The following is a 20,643-nucleotide window of genomic DNA, read 5'->3' as shown; positions in this document are numbered from 1 at the left end:
GTTGGGGGGCGGAGTCATGAAAAGCCAGAGTGCCCACAGCCCTCCACACACAATAACACTGCTTATGTTTTGCAAGAATTTTTACATTGGCATTGCTTAAATGTCTTTTGTCTGCCTTTCCCTATGAAGCCTCTCAGAAGAAGGAGAAAAGTGTAGATTTGAAAAGATTCCAGCACAGAGAGGACACAATGCCAGACTTGTGATGTTTAAGGTAAGATACAGCCCTATAATATATTTAAATGTGTGTAAATATATAAAAAAGATTTATAAAAAAAAAAAAAAACTCATAAGAGAAGTCAAGTCAAAGAGTTTGAGCAAAACTCTAAGGATATCTTTAAACACAGGGTGTTTTTTTTGCACTGTAATATAATATTGCAAAAATGTTAAATTAAATTTAAAATTAAGTGTACTTTGGATGTGTCATATTGCTTTCATATGATATGTCATTTGTTTATTTTGCACAAACAAATTCTCAGGAAGTCCACTCTCTCAAATGAGATTCAAAGACTTTCTTCTGATGTAGTGATTGCTTCACTAAAACAATAGCGAGATGTCCTTGACTTCTTAGTTTGAGCCAGTGAACAGGACTTTAAAATACTCTTTGAATGTTCCTCAGGCACCAAGTGCTGAATGTCCCTCATGTGTTTGATTATACAGTGAGTCAGAATTTACTTTGCTGCACACATGTCTTCTCATGTAACTGGTGTGCGTGCACGTATTGCTGTTGGCACAGAGCCAAGATTGTCAGCATGGTCCAAATACTGTGGACATGGAAAAAATCCCACAGAGGAAGAGAAAGGACAACACTGTAAGGATAAGAAAGTGTAGATAGATAGATAGATAGATAGATAGATAGATAGATAGATAGATAGATAGATAAACAGATAGGCTCTTTTCTCACAGCAGTCATTCTGAAATGTTCAGTAGCAGAGACTCTCCACCACACCCTCTCTTCCTAAAGTGAAAGGGTGATGGGGGTCAGAGAGCAGGAGAACTGATCTTTGGCTTTAGTCCTTCAGCTAGCTCCAAACAGAAGAGAAAGAGTGAGGATCTGAGCCAAGGAAACCACACCACTTACAGGGCCAAACAGGAAGAGTGAAACTTCTGTCTATTGTGTGTGTTAATAATGTGAGTGGGTGAGAAAGTGTGCAGGACTAGCAGTCTGATTTATGTAAAAGTGATTCAGGTCTACTTGAGCTGTTAAATGTGCATGTCAAAACACAGCTAGCATAACATAAATGCTGTTGCAAGAGAAGAAAGAGTGAACAGGTTGAGTCATCTGACACATTTTAGTGATACAGTATATAGCACAACGAGGTGAGATACTGTATGAAAAGACACAATTAGAAAAGCCACACAGTAATTTTAAAGATATGCATTATGCAGCAATGTTTGCTTGTATATGACTGAATATGAAATCCAAATATAAGTACTTCCAGTTGTAGCAGACTAGTTTGAAACTCTCCGCAGGATAAAATGTTTGTTCCTCTCAAGTTTCCAGTTTGGTCTTTTTTTCCATCCTCCAAGCCTGACCTATCACCTTAAATTGTCTGTTCCTTTCAGAGGACACAGTGTTTCAAATTTTGTTCTTAGAGTGGTAGTAGTTTTTAAGTTGTCATGAGTTTCAATCCAATTTGTGGTGTAAGAAAGAATGCAGCAAAGAGATTTTTCCCCCTAGTGCTGCAAAAAAAGAGAAGGGAACAATAATCATTACTGTGAGAGGAGTGTGTCTTACTCAGTGAACACAGTCTACATTGTGAAAGTGACCAAATAAATCCTAAATCTAGTAAAATGGCTGAAAAAGACTCATTAAAATAAGAGTATTAAAGTTGTCTGCATGCTAGAAACAATTAACAGCACTCATAATTATTTAGTATTTATATTAGAGTTAAATTTCAGTTTAAAAAAAATTAACTTTCAGTATTAGGACAGAAATAAACTGTACAAGTACTCAAGGGGTCTTCAACATCAAATGCTGTGCTATTACACTGGATGTGTCACTTTCAGGTAGCTAGTTCTAAACATGTCAACAGTGCAACTTTCTTTAACTTAACTAGCAACTTTCAAACTGCTGCTCCGCCTAACTGTTAACCTGAAAGAGAAAACTGACTGCAGAAGACTGGTGCCAAAGGTGAGATATCAAGCATATGTAGAAACATTTGAGCATTTTAACATATCGTATCAGCATATGAGAGAGGTGAAATTGAGGTTGTGTCAGTCTATGTGTGTCTGTGAGTAAATGTGCATTTTAAACATATGCCCTACCAACTCAGTTTAGGTGTACTTACACACAGGCATGATCAATCCTGCTCCTGGAGGGCCATTTTCCTGCAGAGTTTACCTCCAACACACCGGCCTGGAAGTTTCTAGTGATCCTGAAGACCAGTTCAGGTGTGTTTAATTAGGACTAGAGCTCTGCTGGAATGTGGATTAGACAGCCCAGTGTCCAATGGATCTTCAGGATACAGGAAAAAATTTGTGTTTCAGAAAAAAAAATCCTTCAGCCCCATTTTCCTGCCAGCATAAGACTATATCAGCAATGCATTTTTTTATCAGACATGGCCCATATACCTAAATTGTTATATCAGTTCTTTCAGATCAGTTTGCTTTAGTATAGTCAGATACTGAGGTATGTCATAACCAAAAAACAAATAAACAAAAAAAGGTCAGCCCCTATTTTTTTGTTTGTCTGGCTGATCTCTGATGGAGAAAAACGGTGGAACAGACAGGTTTGAAAGAAGGGCAACTATAATTTTTGATAAGATAGTTATTTTTTCTACCAATGTGAGCAATGCCAAGGTGGTTGTCTGTGTGTATGTGATCTAGTGTAAGTATGTGGTCTCAGCTATTCGTGTGTTTACTGCATAGCTCACATTGTTTGGGCTGTGGCTGCTTCTGTGGTGCCTTTAAAGTGCTACGTGGTAAAAGAGAGATAGAGAAAGAGAGATGAGAAGAGATAGAGAGGAAGAGTAGAAAGGCTGGCTCTGTAAATCTGAAAAATAATCATGGACAACCTACTTTCATCTCAACTTGTGTTCCCAGCACTTAGAAGCTCTTGATTCTGTTTCATTTAACACATCAGAGTAACAGCAATGCATTTTTGCCCTCAGGAGGTAGGAGACACAAACTAAAAACCACATGAAGCTGAAAACAGACTTATGCTAAGAACAATGGATACCCAAAAAGGTACTGCAGTTCCAGTGGTCTGAATACATTTGGACTGCTTTGCATACTGTGCATCATTTCTGCAACTCACTGTTGTGTTTCTCTTTTAGAGAATGGCATCTCTCCAAAAGAGAATGGGAGCCAAAGAAGACCACCCTCCTATTCTGTAGAGACACCCTATGGATTCCATCTGGACCTGGACTTTCTCAAGTATGTCGATGACATTGAGAAAGGCAACACTATTAGGAGGGTGCCAATGCAGAGAAGGCAAAGAGGGAGAAATAATGGTGTCCTGTCACGTAACTTAAGTCTTCCAGGTTATGGATGCAGAGCTACAGAGTGGAACTCAGTAAGCACTTTATGGCCCAAAACAAAACTGGGAGACTCTCAACAACATTTTGAGTTTCGATCTAGTGACAGTGTTTCTGCTGGATATGCCAGGAGGGGAGAACCCATCTATAAGTCCTTCACATCTGCAGAGATGGAGGCTTTTGATGAGCAGCCCTTAGGATGTTACGTCAGGCCAAATCTCTTGAGAGCCTCCAGTTTACCCTTGACCGTTTTATTGAGAAAACATTCTGAGTCAACGGAGGATCCAACCAGCCCTAGCAGCCCCAAGGAATATCTAATGCAGGAAAATGGCTCTTCTGAAGATGTATTCCATGCCTCCGACAGAAGGATAGGTAGAGCAAACGGGACCCTCCAGCGGCTCACTGCAGCTCTTGAACGAGTTGGAGAATTAGAAGAGGAGATCCGAGTCGTTCCTGAGCTCAAGGCGCAGATATGTATTTTGCAGGAGGAGCGAGAGAGACTTTTGCTCCAATTACATTCCCAAAACAAGACCACCGGGCCACTGGATGCACCTACTGCTCCTCTACACATTAAGAATTGGGACACTCCTTCATCTATCAGAGAAAATCAAGACAAAGCAAGCAATGACTGGATGAACCGAGAATATGACCGGCTAGAGGAAAATGTCAAGGTTTCTTCTGAACAAGTTGATGCAGTTGCAATGACTTCAACTACTGAAAGATTTCTTCCAGAGATTGAAAGATGTAAAACGGTCTCCAGAGAAAGAGATCTCTTAGAAACTGGAGACAAAACTAAGTCTCTCACTGAAACTCTCCAGAGAAAAGTTGTTTTGCTGGAACAGAAACTTCATGAATTGGAGGTAGAGCTAGACAAGACAAGAGCTTTGCAGAAACAGCAAGTAAAGGAGAGTCTTCTCAAGGATGAGGAGATCAAGCAGTTGACTGTACAGCTTGAAATGGGGCACACACTGGCCAAGGTGATTTCATCTGAGAGCTCCTTAGTAAGGACACAAAGTCTTGAACCTGTGGTTGAACTGCAGGAAACATTAATAAGTGGGCAAGAGATGCCAACAGTGGAGACAACTGTTTCTCAGGTTCGGGATGAACCTCCAGTATCACATTCAGATGTGGAGCACCATGTGAAAAGATTACAAGAGCTCCTTCAGGAGCAATGGGAATGCCTTTGTGAACACGACTCATCAGGGAAAATGTCTTTAGACCACTTGCCTCCACGTGTCTCTACTATTCAAGAGCAGTTAACAACTTTGGTCACCATACTTTCCCTCTATGTGTTTCCTACTGGTGATGCTTCACAACCAGGTATGACTCCGCGCTCAATTGCACCTTTAGGGGTACAGCAAGCTTATAACTATACTAATATGCACCCTTTAGGGGCTGTTATGCTGTTAAGTTTTATTTTTTGAGGCTACTGTGCAAGTGACAAGCTATTCTCCCCTAGCTACTGTACTTCTTTTCTGTCAGTGTATGATGAAAATATGTATGATGGTCTTTTGTAGTATTTCTGTGAATTGCAAGACTATAAAATTATATAAATTCTTCTTGAAGTAGGAGAGAACCCCAAGATAGAACATCTGAAGACAATCAGCAGAGACAGGTAAATCTATCACCACTATGGGCAATTATTTTTCTAATGGTCTTAGAATAGAAAATATTTTAATATAGTCATAACCAGTGACTTCAGACGAATCCACTAAAACAGTGACTTCAGAATACTAATGCTCTTTGACCTTCAACATTCTGAAGTGGGAGCGTGGAGACAGAGGAAATAAGTACTGCTATCAAACTACAAGAGCATGCAGAAGTGGATGCTGGCCTTAGGAAGAACACAACTAAAGAAGAAGGCAAACTATGGACCACATGGACAACAGAGTCCAGCATACAAACATGCAAAAGTAAAAATGCAGAATTCAATCCAAAAGAAGATGCCATAGATGTAGTGCACAAGCAAACAAGTCAGAGAAGATCTCTAGAGGATCAGATAGAGGAAGAAGGGAATGATTGCATTTCTTTGAGCATGGACTCAGATCAGAAATCTCTGGCAATGAAGAAAAACAGGTGAGACGAATACATCTTTAGGTCATACAGCAATATGAGATGTAGTAGCTTACTTTTAAATTTAAATGCCTATGGAAAACATTTTTTTTCTCCAGGAAAGCTGTTGATAAAGATTTCATAGAGGCATGCTATTTCCTGAGAGACCACATGGATAAAGTGTCAGAACCTGATAATGAACTGGTAATTCATTTTTTTTTATGTGTGTAATATTCCCAGCTTGCCTATTTTGGGTGGTGGTTTGTACTAGTTTGAAGCTAGAAAACAAAGGGTTGCTATTCTAAGTCCTCCATGGAATGAGACCTGAACCATCACCTCTGAACCCTTGAGCAAGTCACATTGGGCCAGATTTACTCAATAGGGACAGTTAGCATAAGACCAGAATCCCATAAAAGTGTCATAAATGACCAATGCAACCTACCAAGAGCAGCATAGATTAAAACTATTGCTGCCATGTCAACTGCCAAATGGATTAAGACATGCTTTTTTGGATGTTAAATAATGTCACAAACACCAATTAATTGACTAGCCTAAACCTAAGTAACTCCCATTTCATGATTTATTTAAATACTCTCCTCCAATAAATTTTGCATCTGAAAGGGAAACTCCTACAAATGTATATGCAATAAGGTCAGTTGCAAAAATAACTGTGTCCGTGCCTTTTCATAGCCAATTTTTCACTGTCTCTAATAAATCCTAACAGCAGGCTCTTAACACTAAAAAGAGAGTGTGCACTGGTGAAAGAGCTTTGAGTAAATCTGGCCCTTAATCTCAGGTACCTCCAGGGAGATTGTCTTTGTAACAAGTGTACTGTTAGTTGCTGTAGTTTGGAGACAAGCAGCTGCTAAATAAATATTTTCTTCTTCTGCCAAGTTTGACTCTGTCAGATAACAAGTTACCACAGTACCATGCAGAGCTGAAGCTGTCAATTGTTTTAATGTTTTTGTTATCCTGTTAAGTCATACCTCTAGTATTGGTCTTCTTTAATGATTTTCAGAGCCAGGCTCTCACTGTGGTGTTCCAGCAGTGGTTTCACATCTCTGCTGAGGAGGGAGCATGTACCGACACTGTTGCTTTGTATCTCAACGAGGTTAACTCACAAACACCTACAGTCCTTCAGTTCCTGGTCAACATGGCGGATGATAATGGGAACACCGCATTGCATTATAGTGTGTCTCATTGTAACTTCAGCATCGTTAAGCTCCTTTTAGACACAGGTCAGTGATAACATGCGTTTTTTTTTTCTCAGTTTCTCATTGGAAATAAATATTTTAAATAGGTCTTTCATTATGGTTATGTTATCTTTGAATTCTTTGGGGCCAATGAAAGCAAAACACATACTTCAAAGGGAAGAGTCACATTCATTATTCTAGACAGCATTTTATTCCTTCATTTAAATTAGTACTGAAGTGTCAATAGAGTGGTGCAGGAATGAGTCCTAAAGTCCGAGTTTGCATTTTTTGGACTTTCATCATCCAGAAGATGATGAAATGGATGGATGTATATTTTTTATTCATTATTATTTATTTTTTTAAATACATGAAATAAAGTCTGTGGTTAATAGAAGTGCCTTTTTCCACATTTTATTCCATGACATAAAATGTTTCAGTAATAGCCCAATTAAAAAAAAAAAAAGCTTTTACCCCTTTTGAAGAAGTTGGTTTCTAACAAGTGGCTAAATGGAGATACAGAAGTACTCAAACTTTCCAACTCATCTTGGACAATGGATTATTTATGTGTGCTATGCCGTTTTGTGCTTTGCATGTAGCATGGTTAGCTTAGCAGCTTGAACTATTTTGTCCAAATAAAGTTTTCTTTGAATATTCACCTTGAGGTTGACCGGCTTCCAGTTTTCATCCATTGCATTTTCAAACAGAAAAACAGTTCAAATAAAATTTTCATTGCAGTACAACAAGTGCCAATATTTACAAAAAGAATAAACCTAAACTGAACTAAAGGGCACTTCCCGTGTTTTCTTCTGTTTAATCTTAGGTGTATGTGAAGTGGACCTGAGAAACAAGTCTGGCTACACTGCTATCATGCTGGCCTCCTTGACAGCTGTAGAATCACCAGGAGACATGAAAGTGGTCCAGCAGCTGATGAAGCTTGGTGATGTCAACGCCTGTGTTGGGCAGGTGGGTGGCATCAGCCAGTTGGCACAGTGTACACTTTATATCAAGACGATTTATTTGAAATGGATGGCTTATTTGCAAAAATATTTGCATACTCTGTGACGTTTCAGAAGATTAAAGTGTTTTCTTCTGTTATAAATAAATGTGTCTTTAGGTGGGACAAACATCTCTTCACTTGGCAGTAAGACATGGACGTGTTCCAATGGTGCGCCTCCTGCTAGAACAGGGAGCAGATCCTAATGCCCAGGATCATGCAGGAACCACTCCACTGATCAGCGCCTGTGATCGGGGACACATCAACATTGTGCGAATTTTGTTACAGGAAGCCAACTGCGATGTCAATTTAAAAGACAAGGTAATTTCCTGTGCATGTTTGTCCAAACCTTAACAGAAAAGAAAAACACCAAACTGTATGTTCATCCAACAGTTTTTTTGAAAAGTAAAAATGAAATGTACAAAATATGGCCATGATTTAACTGAAATAAGGCAACAAATCAATAAAACATGCCCATGATTTTATTGTGAGAACAAATTGATAATTTGTGGTGACTATATATTTTGTTCCAAATGTCAATTGCAGGACATGGTAGAAATTATATTAATTCTTCTCAGAAAAATTCCTCTGTATAGCCAACATGCAACCCTAAGGTAAAAAGATTTGAAAAGTTTTATATCATGATTTATGGTTAAAATAAGTTGGTAAAAAATTTTTTTTTTTACATTTTTATCTTTTGAAATATTTGCTTATTCCATTTTTATGGTCAGGTTTTACATAATGCTTTTAATGTATTATATATTTTATATAATATTTACATTGTGAAATCACTTTTTACTCCATTTAATAATGTACATTTTAATGTTGCTTCCCCCATTTTTTTAATTAAAACAACTGCACATGAATGCAAAAAAGTATTTTGTAAAAGAAGTGAGCTAATAATTTATACAGGGTAATTAGAATATGCACTGTAACAAAAGTACAAGCTGCCAATTTTTGCTTTTAAACCATCCAGAATGGCATGACCTCTATTGTAAGGGAATAACAAACAGTAGTTAACATAAGCCAACTGTATTTAAACTATCCTTACATTTCATAAAAATGCAGCATTTTCTCAACTTTAATAATTTTATTGAAAAAAAGAAAAGAAACTTTATTGGAGGAAAACAACAGCTCTTTAGAGTAAGTTCAGTGTGGGTTAAAAGGCAACAATGAGCCATTTCTGTTGGACAGTTCTGTAACAAACTGCCACCTGCTGGTCACATTCCTGTCTGACCTCTGGAACTGGTCAGTTCATGTTAACATGACGTTAGCCTCACACTCTTCATACAAACAGAAACAGGAACTGACAGCCTCCAGTGTACAAATAACGCTGACTAAATGGTGGTATAATCACTTTATGCGCGAAAGGAGAAATCCTTGCTTGGCAGCTGAAATAATCCCACACAGACGTGCTTTTATCGGCTCTATACGAGAGAATGAGAAAAGAATGTGGATGCATGTAAGACAAAATGAAAGCTGTCAAGTCTGCTCGCCCACAGCTGAAACTAGAGCGTTAGTCAGGTCACATCTGCGTCACATTACAACTGAAGAGCTGTTCTGAGAAATAATAAATCTTCTAAAACAGAGCAGGTGCTGTAAACACTTTCTGCAGTCTTTCAGATTGAATTAATGTCCAACTATTTGATTCATACATATGACATTCAGGGAATGGTAAATAATTACTAGTGATGGTAGCAGTTTTAAACTGTTACTAAGAAACCCAAAATCTTTCAATACAATATACACGCTACCACTTGAAAATGTGGGATCAGTATGATATTTTAATGTTTTGAAAGGAGTCTCTTATTCTCATTAAAGCTACATTTAAAAACAGTAATATTGTTACAGGAATACAGTAATAAACAGCTTTCTAGATGTATAAATCATTTTTAATTCCTTTTGATTTTACTCATTGAAAGTTCAAGAGCATTCACTTGAAATTGAATTTTTGTTTTGTAACAATTTAAAAGTCTTTGCTGTCCCTTTTTATCAATTTACTGCATCCTTTCTAACTAAAAGTTTACATAAAAAATGTAAAATCTTACTTGACCAAAAACTTTTTAACAGTAATGTGTATATTCTACTTTTTGTTGTTGTTGTTTTTTGTTTGTACACACACACACACACACACACACACACACACACACACACACACAGTATATAATCATAGTATTTAGTATACATGCAATGAATTGAGATATTTAACAAAGATATTTCAATGTAAAATCATGAATTCTGATCTAAATGTACACCCTTTGCTAGTCACCATGCAAAATGTCAGCCTATCCGATATAAACTCAGAAATGAAAATGGCCCAAATAAAAATTTAAAATGTCAGATTCATTGTCATATGATTGATATTGAGCCGTGGATGTCGTACCAAACGATGTAATATTATATTGAGAACTGTGGCATTCCTAATCCACATGCTGTTTAGATCTCAGTAGATGTCATGCATTATTGTCTATCATATTCATACATCTCTGTTTTGTCTCTAGGGTGGTCGCAGTGCGTTATCTCTGGCAACGCAGGCCTCTCACACAGAGATAGCAGACCTCCTGAAAGCCCGCACAGAAACCAAGAGCTCAGACAAATGCAAGGTATCTTAGAGCGGAGCTTGGGCATCTCACTCATTTCTACATAAACATTCATGTACAGCAATAACATGTCAATATCATAAAGTCAAGAAGGCAGTAGTTTGCTAATATAAAGCTTGTCAATGTACATATATCTGTCTCAGAACTGGCAATAACAGTTAAATGTGCATCTTTCCTATAAATTCCACTCAGATCATAAAATATATTTTGTAACCAATGCAGTTTCATTATTTTTCAATTTTTATGTCAATAAATTAAACTATTCTATTAAACTAGTCCAAATCCTTTGGATGGTTGACTGTGTATTTGAACACAATATGCTTATCCATTGAATGCCAAACAAATCTGACATCTTCAAAGCAATGTGATTTGCTTGTCTAGAGGATTTTTTTCAGTACAGTAAATCATCTGAAGATAATTCTTTAACATCTACATTGCAGTAATTTTACATCATGAAGGTTTATTATTTGCATGCATTTTAAAAGTGTTGTATTTTATGTATTTTTTTTTGACTGTACTTAAGCATGAAAATATCATGTTTGCAGATATTTAGGAAACATGCTAAATTCACAGTTGCTTCTCTAAAAACAAGTATACATCCAGTTAATCTACTTTGAAATGTAAGTTCAGTGTCGGAATATCAGATTGAATCCAAAAACGCCCCCTATACCCTCAATCACTGTTCCCTACATAAGGCCATTAATAGAGTTCACTTGAAGGAGTAAATTAAAATGACTGAGTGAATTCAGACATTGGGTGAACCGAAGGACTGCTGCTTTTTTATAATTTCCGCTGGCTGTTTAATTATCATTTGAAACTGGCAGCTCCAGTAGTGAGAAGAAAGGATTTATCTTGAACACTGTCATGGAAATTATGTATAAACTCTAATTAAACAATTTAATAATCAATCTACAATGAATTTTTACCTGTATCGGATTAGGCTGTATGCAGTGGATAAGAGCTATTTAAAATGAATGGATGGACGATTCAGCTGCAAGTGCTATCTTCTGGCGAAACACAACATTTCATTCGGTGTGCGACTCTCACAGTGCATTGTGGGTGTTCTCTAGCCATTGAGCACACATCACTTCTGCCGAGCTCAGCAGTAGACTTCTACCCGAAAGTCAAAGCGGTATTACTACATGAATGTGTGGACTCAGAGGAAGACTGCAAGGGTTTAGGGTGTGACCTAATATTATTTTTTTATTATAATTATTGGTTACGCTTTAAATTTTGTCCATATGATGGCGAAATCACTTTGATAAAGAAGATAATTTTTTAGATTAGATTATAGAACTGTAGTGTTACTTGTTTAGGATTCAAAATGTTATTTGCTTTTAATTTATGTCATTATGTCCTTTTTGAGCAATCATCTTATACGAATATTAGACCAATATTTATAACAGGGCTGTATTTATTTATAAAATAATAACACACCACAGATCCTGAAGAAACAGTAACAAAAAAATAGTGACATAAATGTCAGAAATAGCGTATGGGGCTGTCACGTGATTAAGGAACGAGTCAAACTCGACCCGAAAGATGAACTAATCAATTCTCTTTCCGGCTCGGACTGCATTGGTTTTAGCGTATGGGGCTGTCACATGATTAAGGAATGACTTGAACCCGAAGACTTTCAGACAAGAGATGAGGTGAGCTAATCGCAGACTGAAGACACAGGTAAAGAAGGAATTAATATATTCTGTATCTCTAGTTTTGTATTGTTTGTAGTGTGATCAACGTTTGCGTAAGTAGATGTGTTGGGGAAGTAACACGTAACATTTCAATTACGTTTTGCTAAAATGAAAGAAATGAACAGAATGACTCGAAAAAAGATTTGTTCATTTTGCTGAACGAGACTCAAAAGTCTGAGTCAGTAAAATTATCCGAACTTCCCATCACTAATACACATTTCTTATGTATACAACTAAGTGCATCTCCATGTAGGCGGGGCCTGAAGAGGAGGGGCAAGGGAAAAACAATATTTAGAATTTGAACTGCAGTACCAATTTCAACCACTAGCTGTTAATATTACATACTGCACCTTAAAGGAGTCATGACCCACAATTTGCACTTTTCCACGAGAATCAATGTATGTTATGATTGCCTAACGATTATACACTGGCCGGGAAGCCGATATTTAAAAGTGAAACATTTGTTTACCTCAGGGTTTGTAAAATAGCCCACGTGCACGCGCACTCAAATACGAGATTTTGATTTCTTCCCTGTCTTGACGTCAAGACGGGCAGGATATACCATATATGGACACAGCAGCAGGAAACTCGCCCTTCCCCTCTCCCCCTCATATTCAGTCGAGAAAGACGCTGGAACTAGTGCACACGTGAGTTGCTCTGTGGTTGACTGCCAGAATCAACGTGTAAATGTGTTTTCTCTACCAAGAACGGACTTACCTATCAGAGACCAGTGGATTAAATTCATTTTTAATGACGCGGTTCCTTCAACCCTTCCACTGGTTTATCGTTACGTGTTTGTGCTAAACATTGTACGCCGAAATCCTTCACAAATTTGGGGCAATATCAGGCGAAGTTGGCATCGAAGCTCGGGAAAAGCGCCATTCCAACAAAATTGCCTGCAATTGAAACGGTAAGACTGTGTTTTTATTGCTCTACTGTGTGTAACAAACAGCATAACTACTAATGCGGCTATTGTATGCTATTGCGTCTGTCACTAGACAAATAAACGAAAGACTCGTGGTGAAGTAATTATTTATGTTCCCTGTAAATTGACTGCAAAAACGGACTTTTGACTGCATTATAATGATTTCTTAATTCAGAATATGATCAAGATTGCGTAGGTTGATGTGTTCGGGGAATTTGCCAGTTAATAGTAACATTTAAAGCCCCTTAAGTGAACGAAATGACTCGAAAAAAGATTTGTTCATTTTGATGAATGCGTTTGAACAAGAGAGTCTGGTGTTGCCAGATTGGGTGTTTTTTCCGCTACATATTAAGGCCGGTTTACGGTGTGTTTTAGGTGTGTTTTCGCCTAGAAGGCTTCATAGAAATCTGGCATCCTACTGAACGAAGTTAAACTGAGAGAGCGTGGCGTTCACAGACACCAGAATGAACGAGTTCACAGTAACGTTCATCAGGCAGTAATGCGGTACGTTCAGTTCATGTTCGCCCAAAATATGAACGAGTTCATTAACTATCGTTCAATGAACGCGTTCAGGCACAACACTGGCAGGAGTATTAGCTTCGAGGTATGGGGAATGGCTGCTAACGTACTTTGCAAAAAACAAATGACTGAGATCATCATGAATTCGGTTATTGTTTATTTGTTGCCTAACGCTTATATATGAGGCGCCGTCTAGTTTGTGTGTGTGTGCTGTGCTCGTCTTATATTTGTGTGTGTGTGCTGTGCTCGTGTCTCATATGAGTAACGTTATGTGCGTGAGTTCATATACATGTATGTGTGACCACTTAGTATATATGCAAGCGTGTTTCATATGTGTGCGTGAATGAAGTTTGATTTAAGCCCTAAACGGCATGTTCATTCACAACTAACGCCATGATGTCAGTTTGTAATGATATGCTAAAGCGTTACCTGCGTTGTCAACCCCCCCCCCCTTCCTGCAACCAATCAACACGCCCCTCATTTGCATTATTATAATGACCGTCCACGACAGCCAAAATATCGCATCAGATCTCGCGAGACAATAATGCCTACAGAAATAAGGGTCTGAGGAGCTCTGTGTTTATTTTTTTTTCACTTTTCTTTTTTAGAAGGGCCTGAAAGACTATAATACAGCAGTAGGTATCCAAGGTAATACGAGGGTATGACTCCTTTAAAAGCCATATCAGTTTAAACCTCTGATACACTGTTTTTTTTTTATGCTTACATCAAGCATGTCTCGTGATAACTAAACTAAGTTCTCTTTTGCATCTTATTGCACTTAAACTGTCAAACACACAAAAAGTTATGACAAAAACACAGCAAGTTCACATAAACATAGTCGGTTACGTATGTAAAGGTAAACAGCTGGGGAAAAAAATTCATATAAATATTTGATTGATGTATTAAAGTGACAGCAGTGTAATATGAGTGTGTTATGCTGTCTATGCTGTTAATATGAATCAGAAAATGAAAAACAGAAAATCACTCTCTTGACTGAAGTCCTTTAGTAGTAGTTTTATAAGAATAAATTTTTTTTCTTGAATGCTGATTTTAAATTTCTTATGAATCTGTGTTAGAAAGTGTCATCAGATATGGCTTGTCTACTTGGTACAGAAACCTCAATGTAAAATCTAAGACAAAGATACAAGGTATCATACGAACTGCTATGAAACTGATCGGACTAAAAGACTATCCCAGCATCCAGTCTCTTTTTGAACTTTGTACTTTGAAAGAGGCTAAAAGGATCCTAAGTGACCCGTCCCATGTATTTTACTCCAGTTACGAACTTTTACCTTCTGGGAGAAGGTACAGGAGCCCATTATGCAAATTGAACCGTTTTAAAAACTCGTTTTTGCCTGTATCTATCAAGTTACTAAATCTAGAGCAGTGACACTTATTTTTTTATGTGCATATGGTTTTGGATGGATATCTATTGTATGTATTGTGTGTGTACCAGGTGATGTTGGAGCATTGGAGTCTACTCAAAATTTCCCTACTAGGGACAATAAAGTAGATTTCATTCAAATGCTGTAGCGAGGAGATAAACATGGCTGTGTACAGCTCACTCAGGGGAGGGGCTTAGCTAACCAGTCGTGGGCGGGGCATGTGCTGGTGTGTCACATTGGAGCACATTCCTGAATGCTTATTTTGAGACTTCCGATTTAAGGGGGAAAATATTTTTGCATACACCTTGGACACATATTTATGTTCAAAAACAATATAAAAGTGAATTTTGCATAATAGATCTCCAATATGTTATACCAAAACCATTGAAAATATTTATATATGAATATATGAAACACAAATGGCAGCAGATTTGTAATTTATTTTTTATTTTTTTATATATCAATCTATAATGAGACATAAAGAGAAACATTTGAAATACAATGAGACCATTATGCCACAAAGTTTATGCAGTGAGAGTTCAGACAATGAAATCAGTATCTGTAATCACAAAACAAAAAGTTTTGTGTTTGCAAAAAAATAGTGCAATAATGTAATTTAATTAAATTATTCAAAATATTATATAAATTATTAAAGCCTTAAAATGAAAAAAAAGAAAAGAAAAATAAAGTAATGAAATAAATTTAAAAAGTAAAAAAAAAACACTAACATCAAAAATGAATAATACCAACAGCACAGAAACACTTTGGCAGAATATATTATTTTACCATCAGAAAACCATGACAATATATTCCAAATAAATTAATTCATTGGCAATACTGTTATCTAAAATCTTATATACATTTTTACAAAGGTGTATCAAAAGTATTTGTATGAAAACATTTACACAATTTTCGCATTCTATAATCACATTGCACAAAGATTTAACTTTCACACCACAAATACATGCATTCTGAAAGCATATATTAACATCCACGCACACGCACACTCACACTCACACACACACACAGGATATTTAATGCTCTTCTCTTATGAGGGAGTCTTCATTTGAAATCCTAGAGCAATGCTCTTTAATATTAATGAGGTAACATCTTATTAACAATTTATTTAAAGTATAAGACACCCTCATAATATAAGGTATAACGGAAAAAAGCTTCAGCGTGTAAATCTTACAAAACATGTTCAGGTCATATTTCACCCCAAAATCAAAAGAAAGAAAGAAAATATATTTTGCATAAAGAAAACAAAGTGTACTTTTAGGACCAACAAGATTTGCAAAATGTATTGTGAAATAAATATTAAAACATTTGGCATTTGGTAAATCTCAATATTACATTTCATATATTTCTTATTTATTATTATGGATGATATATCATTAAAAAACAGTAATGATAAGATAATTTAATAATAATAAATGTTTTTTGAGCAGCAAATCCATATATTTGAATGATATCTAAAGCATCATGTGACACTGAAAACTGGTTTAATGAAGCTGAAAATTCAGCTTTGCATGACATGATTACATTTTATAAAATATTCAAATAGAAAACAGTTATTTTAAATTGTAATGTTATTTCACAGCTTAAAGTTTTTACTGTATTTTTTGACCAAATAAATGCAGTCTAGCCTTGGTGAACATAAGAAACATATTTCAATAGTAGTGTGTTTAAATACGGTACATATTTCCCCATTTCAAACAGCTTTTCTTTGTGCAAAATATTTTCTCTTTCATTTCATTCTGGGGTGAAATGTGACTTTGGCATTTTTGGTGACCTGGACAACAATACTAGTATCCCAACATTTGCTGACAATACAGTTCTTTAAAAAAAAAATATTTCTCTTATCAAAGCCTCTCTTTATGCATCACAACTTAGGTTAACCTACATAATGTATTTGCACGCAGGATGCATTTTAGGTTTTCATCATTTTTCTAGACAGTGAATACATTGTACACATTATGTCCTATTCCAATTATGATTGCTAAACTGAAATCCCTCAATGCTGACACTCTCTATTTCTATCTCCCTGAGACAAAATGAAACATTCCCACAGCGCATGACAGAAGAATTCAGAGGTACCCCGTGTTAAAAACAACCGCATGAATAAATGTCCAGCATTTGGAATGTATGGCCTTTGAAAGCATCTTTAAAGGTCGATATGTCTATTACAGTGAGGCATGAACACTAAATCTGCTGAGCAGGCTGTCTGCACATATGCCAGTCCAAGACTACTGTGATTCTAATGTGTTTAGATGTTAACCTAGTGCTTATGTAACCTTTAGCTCAGCGCCTGTAGCTATGCTAGGCCCTTGGGGCGACTATCAGCTTATGTTCACCCTGTTCCTCTGCTCAGAAGACAGTAAGTAAGCGGCACGGCAAACCTGTTCTGCATGCAACAACTCCAATAACAGAAACAGACGTGTGAAACTGTGACATTTCATAAATTACCACTGGTTTACGCCTAGCGAAATGCAGCTCGGTGTGAACCACAAGAGACCCCGCTGTGTTACGTTCTTGCGCTGACCCTTGTAACATCTATTCCGACTTGCTGTGATTACTCTAGGGTTTGCTCCACTAAACAGGGTACTCTGCCAATTTCAGTGTCTTGCCAAGTTGTAGCTGCAGTGCGGAGAAGCCCCACAGAGACCCGTACGCAGTCTCACCAGACAGTCTTCAATTTCAAGGACAATGGCTTTTGATTTGCCTGCGAGTGATGAATATAGAATGTCTCTCTATGGAGAAAACACCTACTGTATAAAAATGGGATAATATTGATGAAACAGACAAAACTTATCAAATTTTTGAATACTTTTGTACTGTTATCTTTCTGTTGGGTGGGTTCTAAGTTGAAAAACCAAAATGTGTTTCCTCAAAGTGAATAATGAATATCCTAGTGTTAAATATATCGTTCAGTCATTAAACCCTAGATGGCGCAGGCTGACGGGTTTTAATGCAACCGATGATATTCAGAGAGTTAAATGACTTGGCACAAGCTGATTGGTTTATGCTGCATATGCAGCCAATGATCTTACTGCCTTGCATTTATATGGCTGGTTAGCATTCACTGGTTAGCATTCCTGCATCGCGCTTTAGCAGTTTCTCTGAAACCCTTCACCTTCCCCAGCTCCACCTGTATAGATCTGCTACGGGTTATTTTATATGTTATTTGTGCAGCAGCAGTATGTCTTAAATACTCACGGCAGAGTATGGCCGTATGCACTGGCAGTAGCAAGTTCCTGTACTTGCTTGCAGCAGCAGCAATAATCTACAACTACAGCAATAACCAACAGCAGCAGCAATTCAGCAGCAGTGTAGCAGATCTATTCCGCCAAGACCAAATACATTAACATAGTCATATCCATTACTATGATAAAATCTTCAGAGAGTTGTCATGATTGAATCAGTGTTAAATCCAATATTAAACAACATTTGCAGCCCATTTTACTCTTATAATGGCATATGAAATATGAATATTTAATGAGGAAAAAGGGTGGGACTTGATTTTATGCATTAGGAATTGAATGAGTGCTATGTCTGTAATGGGGCAACTGGTCAAAGATTATTAAAATAAAACCATTATACTGTATAATATGTGATACAGGTAAACAGTTTTAGGAAAAAAAATTTAACTACTTGAACTGTTTATACGTTATCATTATTAAACAATAATAAAAATAAAAAAAAAACTCGTTTAACCTTGATCCATCAAAAAGTGTTTTTTTGTTAAGACTATTAAAAGGTACTTTATGATGTAATATATTTAATTGAAATGGTAAAAAATTGATTAATTCTAATTAATTAGTTAAGTAATTTTGAAAACATGCCTGATAACTAAATGAAACAAAGCCATGTTAGTGAGAAGGATCAAAAATGGTTTCTCTCTGCAACTTTAGCTAAAGTGCTGGACATTTCTAGTCCAGTAGACTGATTCAGCTCACTAAATGCCATTCAGTTCCTGCATAGCTTGGCAGCCACATGTCAGTCCTGCTCCTGCGGTCACAGTATTTCTAGAGTCGTCCTCCCTTTCACTTAGTACTAGAGATAGTGGGCTGCTCTGTGTACCAGTGTGTGGCAGGGTCTGGTAAACTGTTCCCCAGAGGCAGAGCGATGAATGGCGGACACGTCCCTGTGCCAACTGGCGTCATGCTGACCGCAGGCCCGGGGTAAGGGTGGTGATGGCCAGTAAGCCCATCAGTCCGTCCGATGTGAATCTCATCCTCCTCTGTCTCTCCTGTAGTTTTGCGATAGACAGGGTTGTCGAAGTTCATGCTTTTGGTGCTGTTTCTCCTCCAGTTGCGGTAAACGAGGTAAACACCGGCACACACCAATCCGAAGACCACTGTGGCAACAATAGGAACTGCATGTGTTTAACACACAGCCGTGAGGGGACATGTTAACACACGCTTGACTAGCGGTGGAATGATTGACCAGACAGCCAGTGTGACAAACAAAATCAGACAGACAGACAGATGCAAATAAGTGTGGAATTAAAAGAATACATCAAAACAAAACAACAACAATTCTCTTATTTACACACCGTTATGTTGTTCTTATCTCTTCTGTGTAACACAAAGGGAGAAGCTTAGTGTAATGTTCATGCTACTCTGTTCCTCCAAAAAAACTCTTACATAACTTCAATAGATTTGAAGTACAGTACAGTGCATGAGTCGGATGAGACAGACCACTTTTGTGGTGCTTTTTGTTATTTTAAAGCTCTTGTAGACTTTCGGTGTGAAAAAGAGCAGGATGAACATTCTACCTAACATCTCCTTTTGTGTTCCACAGAAGTCATTCAGTCATACCGATACGAAACAACATGAGGGAGAGTATTGCAAATGATGGCAGAATTGTTATTACTGATGAACTATTCCTTTCAACTGTCTGGATTGAAACTAATGCTAGTAAAAGAGAACGTGAATAGCAGATGAAAACTGAAATGGAGCAAAAAGGGTTGATACGGAATGAAGAACAAGGGAGAAGGGCAAAAACTCCATACAAACTGATCAGAGAAAATTATTTTATGCCTCTCAGAAATCTTTGTATGCTGCTAAAACCCTAACCTAATAAAAATCTAATAAATCATAACATCTGCTCTCTCTGCAGTGCAGCAGGCTTGATGTTAGTCAGTTTCATTGTAATATTACCAATGGAGTTTCTTTCTTGGCTCACAAACACAATAAAGTAGAATAAATCTAAAGTCATTCAGACAGCACACACACAGACTGTATCTCCACACAGCTGAGTCTGCTGCCCTGGGTTCTCTCACCTTGTAGTTAGAGCATCGGTGAGCAACACTGGTGTCAAAATGTGCTCAAAATAGCACAGGGCAGGACCCTAGCGGCCCCAGAGAGGCAGAAGATGTACATACCTATGGGAATTACAACTCCAAGCACTGCCACTGTCAGATTACGGCCAAGGAGAAACAACTCATTGCCAGCTAGAGGAAAATAAAAGAGAGGAGCAACACTTACACCTTCAGATACACAAGTTGATGTGGCTGATTGACCCTTCTCTAAGCTGCCCAAAACAAGGTGACCAATTGTAGCTTGGTGACTATTACTAGCATTAGACAGTGCAAGCTTTCAGGCTTTCTCTGTATGCATGAAAAGTTTGGAGGGAAGAGTATACAGTTGTACACAGTAGTTTAGGCAACATTATCATCAGCTAAAGCAGGGGTGTCAAACTCAATTCCTGGAGGGCCAGAGCCAAACAGAGTTTTGTTTCAAACCTATTCCAACAAACATACCATGTAGTTTTCAAATAAGCCTGAAAGACTTGATTAGTTGG

The 20,643-nt window shown here is 37.4% G+C and overlaps 2 protein-coding genes across 3 annotated transcripts in view; one reads left to right on the top strand and one right to left on the bottom strand.

Annotated features, from left to right (window-relative positions):
- The first annotated feature begins 54 nt into the window (after nucleotides 1-54).
- LOC132154367 (KN motif and ankyrin repeat domain-containing protein 4-like) lies at nucleotides 55-10,600 on the top strand. Its single transcript, XM_059562895.1, has 10 exons — nucleotides 55-211; nucleotides 3,111-3,186; nucleotides 3,276-4,796; nucleotides 5,043-5,091; nucleotides 5,241-5,552; nucleotides 5,648-5,732; nucleotides 6,547-6,766; nucleotides 7,542-7,684; nucleotides 7,836-8,036; nucleotides 10,217-10,600. The coding sequence occupies exons 2-10, from the start codon at nucleotides 3,159-3,161 to the stop codon at nucleotides 10,325-10,327; spliced, it is 2,670 nt and encodes an 889-aa protein (XP_059418878.1). The 5' UTR covers nucleotides 55-211; nucleotides 3,111-3,158; the 3' UTR covers nucleotides 10,328-10,600.
- Nucleotides 10,601-18,783: 8,183 nt separating this feature from the next.
- Nucleotides 18,784-20,643, bottom strand: part of LOC132155211 (low-density lipoprotein receptor-related protein 8-like) — an 86,723-nt gene continuing 84,863 nt past the window's right edge. Inside the window, exons 17-18 of one of the 2 annotated variants that reach the window (XM_059564074.1) lie at nucleotides 20,225-20,293; nucleotides 18,784-19,213 (exon numbers count right to left, since the gene is read on the bottom strand). In XM_059564074.1, the coding sequence (XP_059420057.1) occupies nucleotides 18,882-19,213; nucleotides 20,225-20,293 (401 nt within the window). In that variant the 3' untranslated portion in view covers nucleotides 18,784-18,881. The remainder of the gene's footprint in view (nucleotides 19,214-20,224; nucleotides 20,294-20,643) is intronic. The other variant, XM_059564075.1, reaches the window with a different exon arrangement.

The sequence above is a fragment of the Carassius carassius genome, chromosome 12 (genome assembly GCF_963082965.1).
Source record: "Carassius carassius chromosome 12, fCarCar2.1, whole genome shotgun sequence".
Taxonomy (NCBI): Eukaryota; Metazoa; Chordata; class Actinopteri; order Cypriniformes; family Cyprinidae; genus Carassius; species Carassius carassius.
This window is presented reverse-complemented; position numbering and strand designations above follow the sequence as displayed.

Coding starts and splice junctions, on each gene's coding strand:
- LOC132154367 (XM_059562895.1), top strand. CDS start 3,159: ATGCTAAGAACAATGGATACCCAAAAAG. Junction 4,797..5,042: donor TGGTGATGCTTCACAACCAG/GTATGACTCCGC, acceptor TTCTTCTTGAAG/TAGGAGAGAACCCCAAGATA. Junction 7,685..7,835: donor TCAACGCCTGTGTTGGGCAG/GTGGGTGGCATC, acceptor ATGTGTCTTTAG/GTGGGACAAACATCTCTTCA.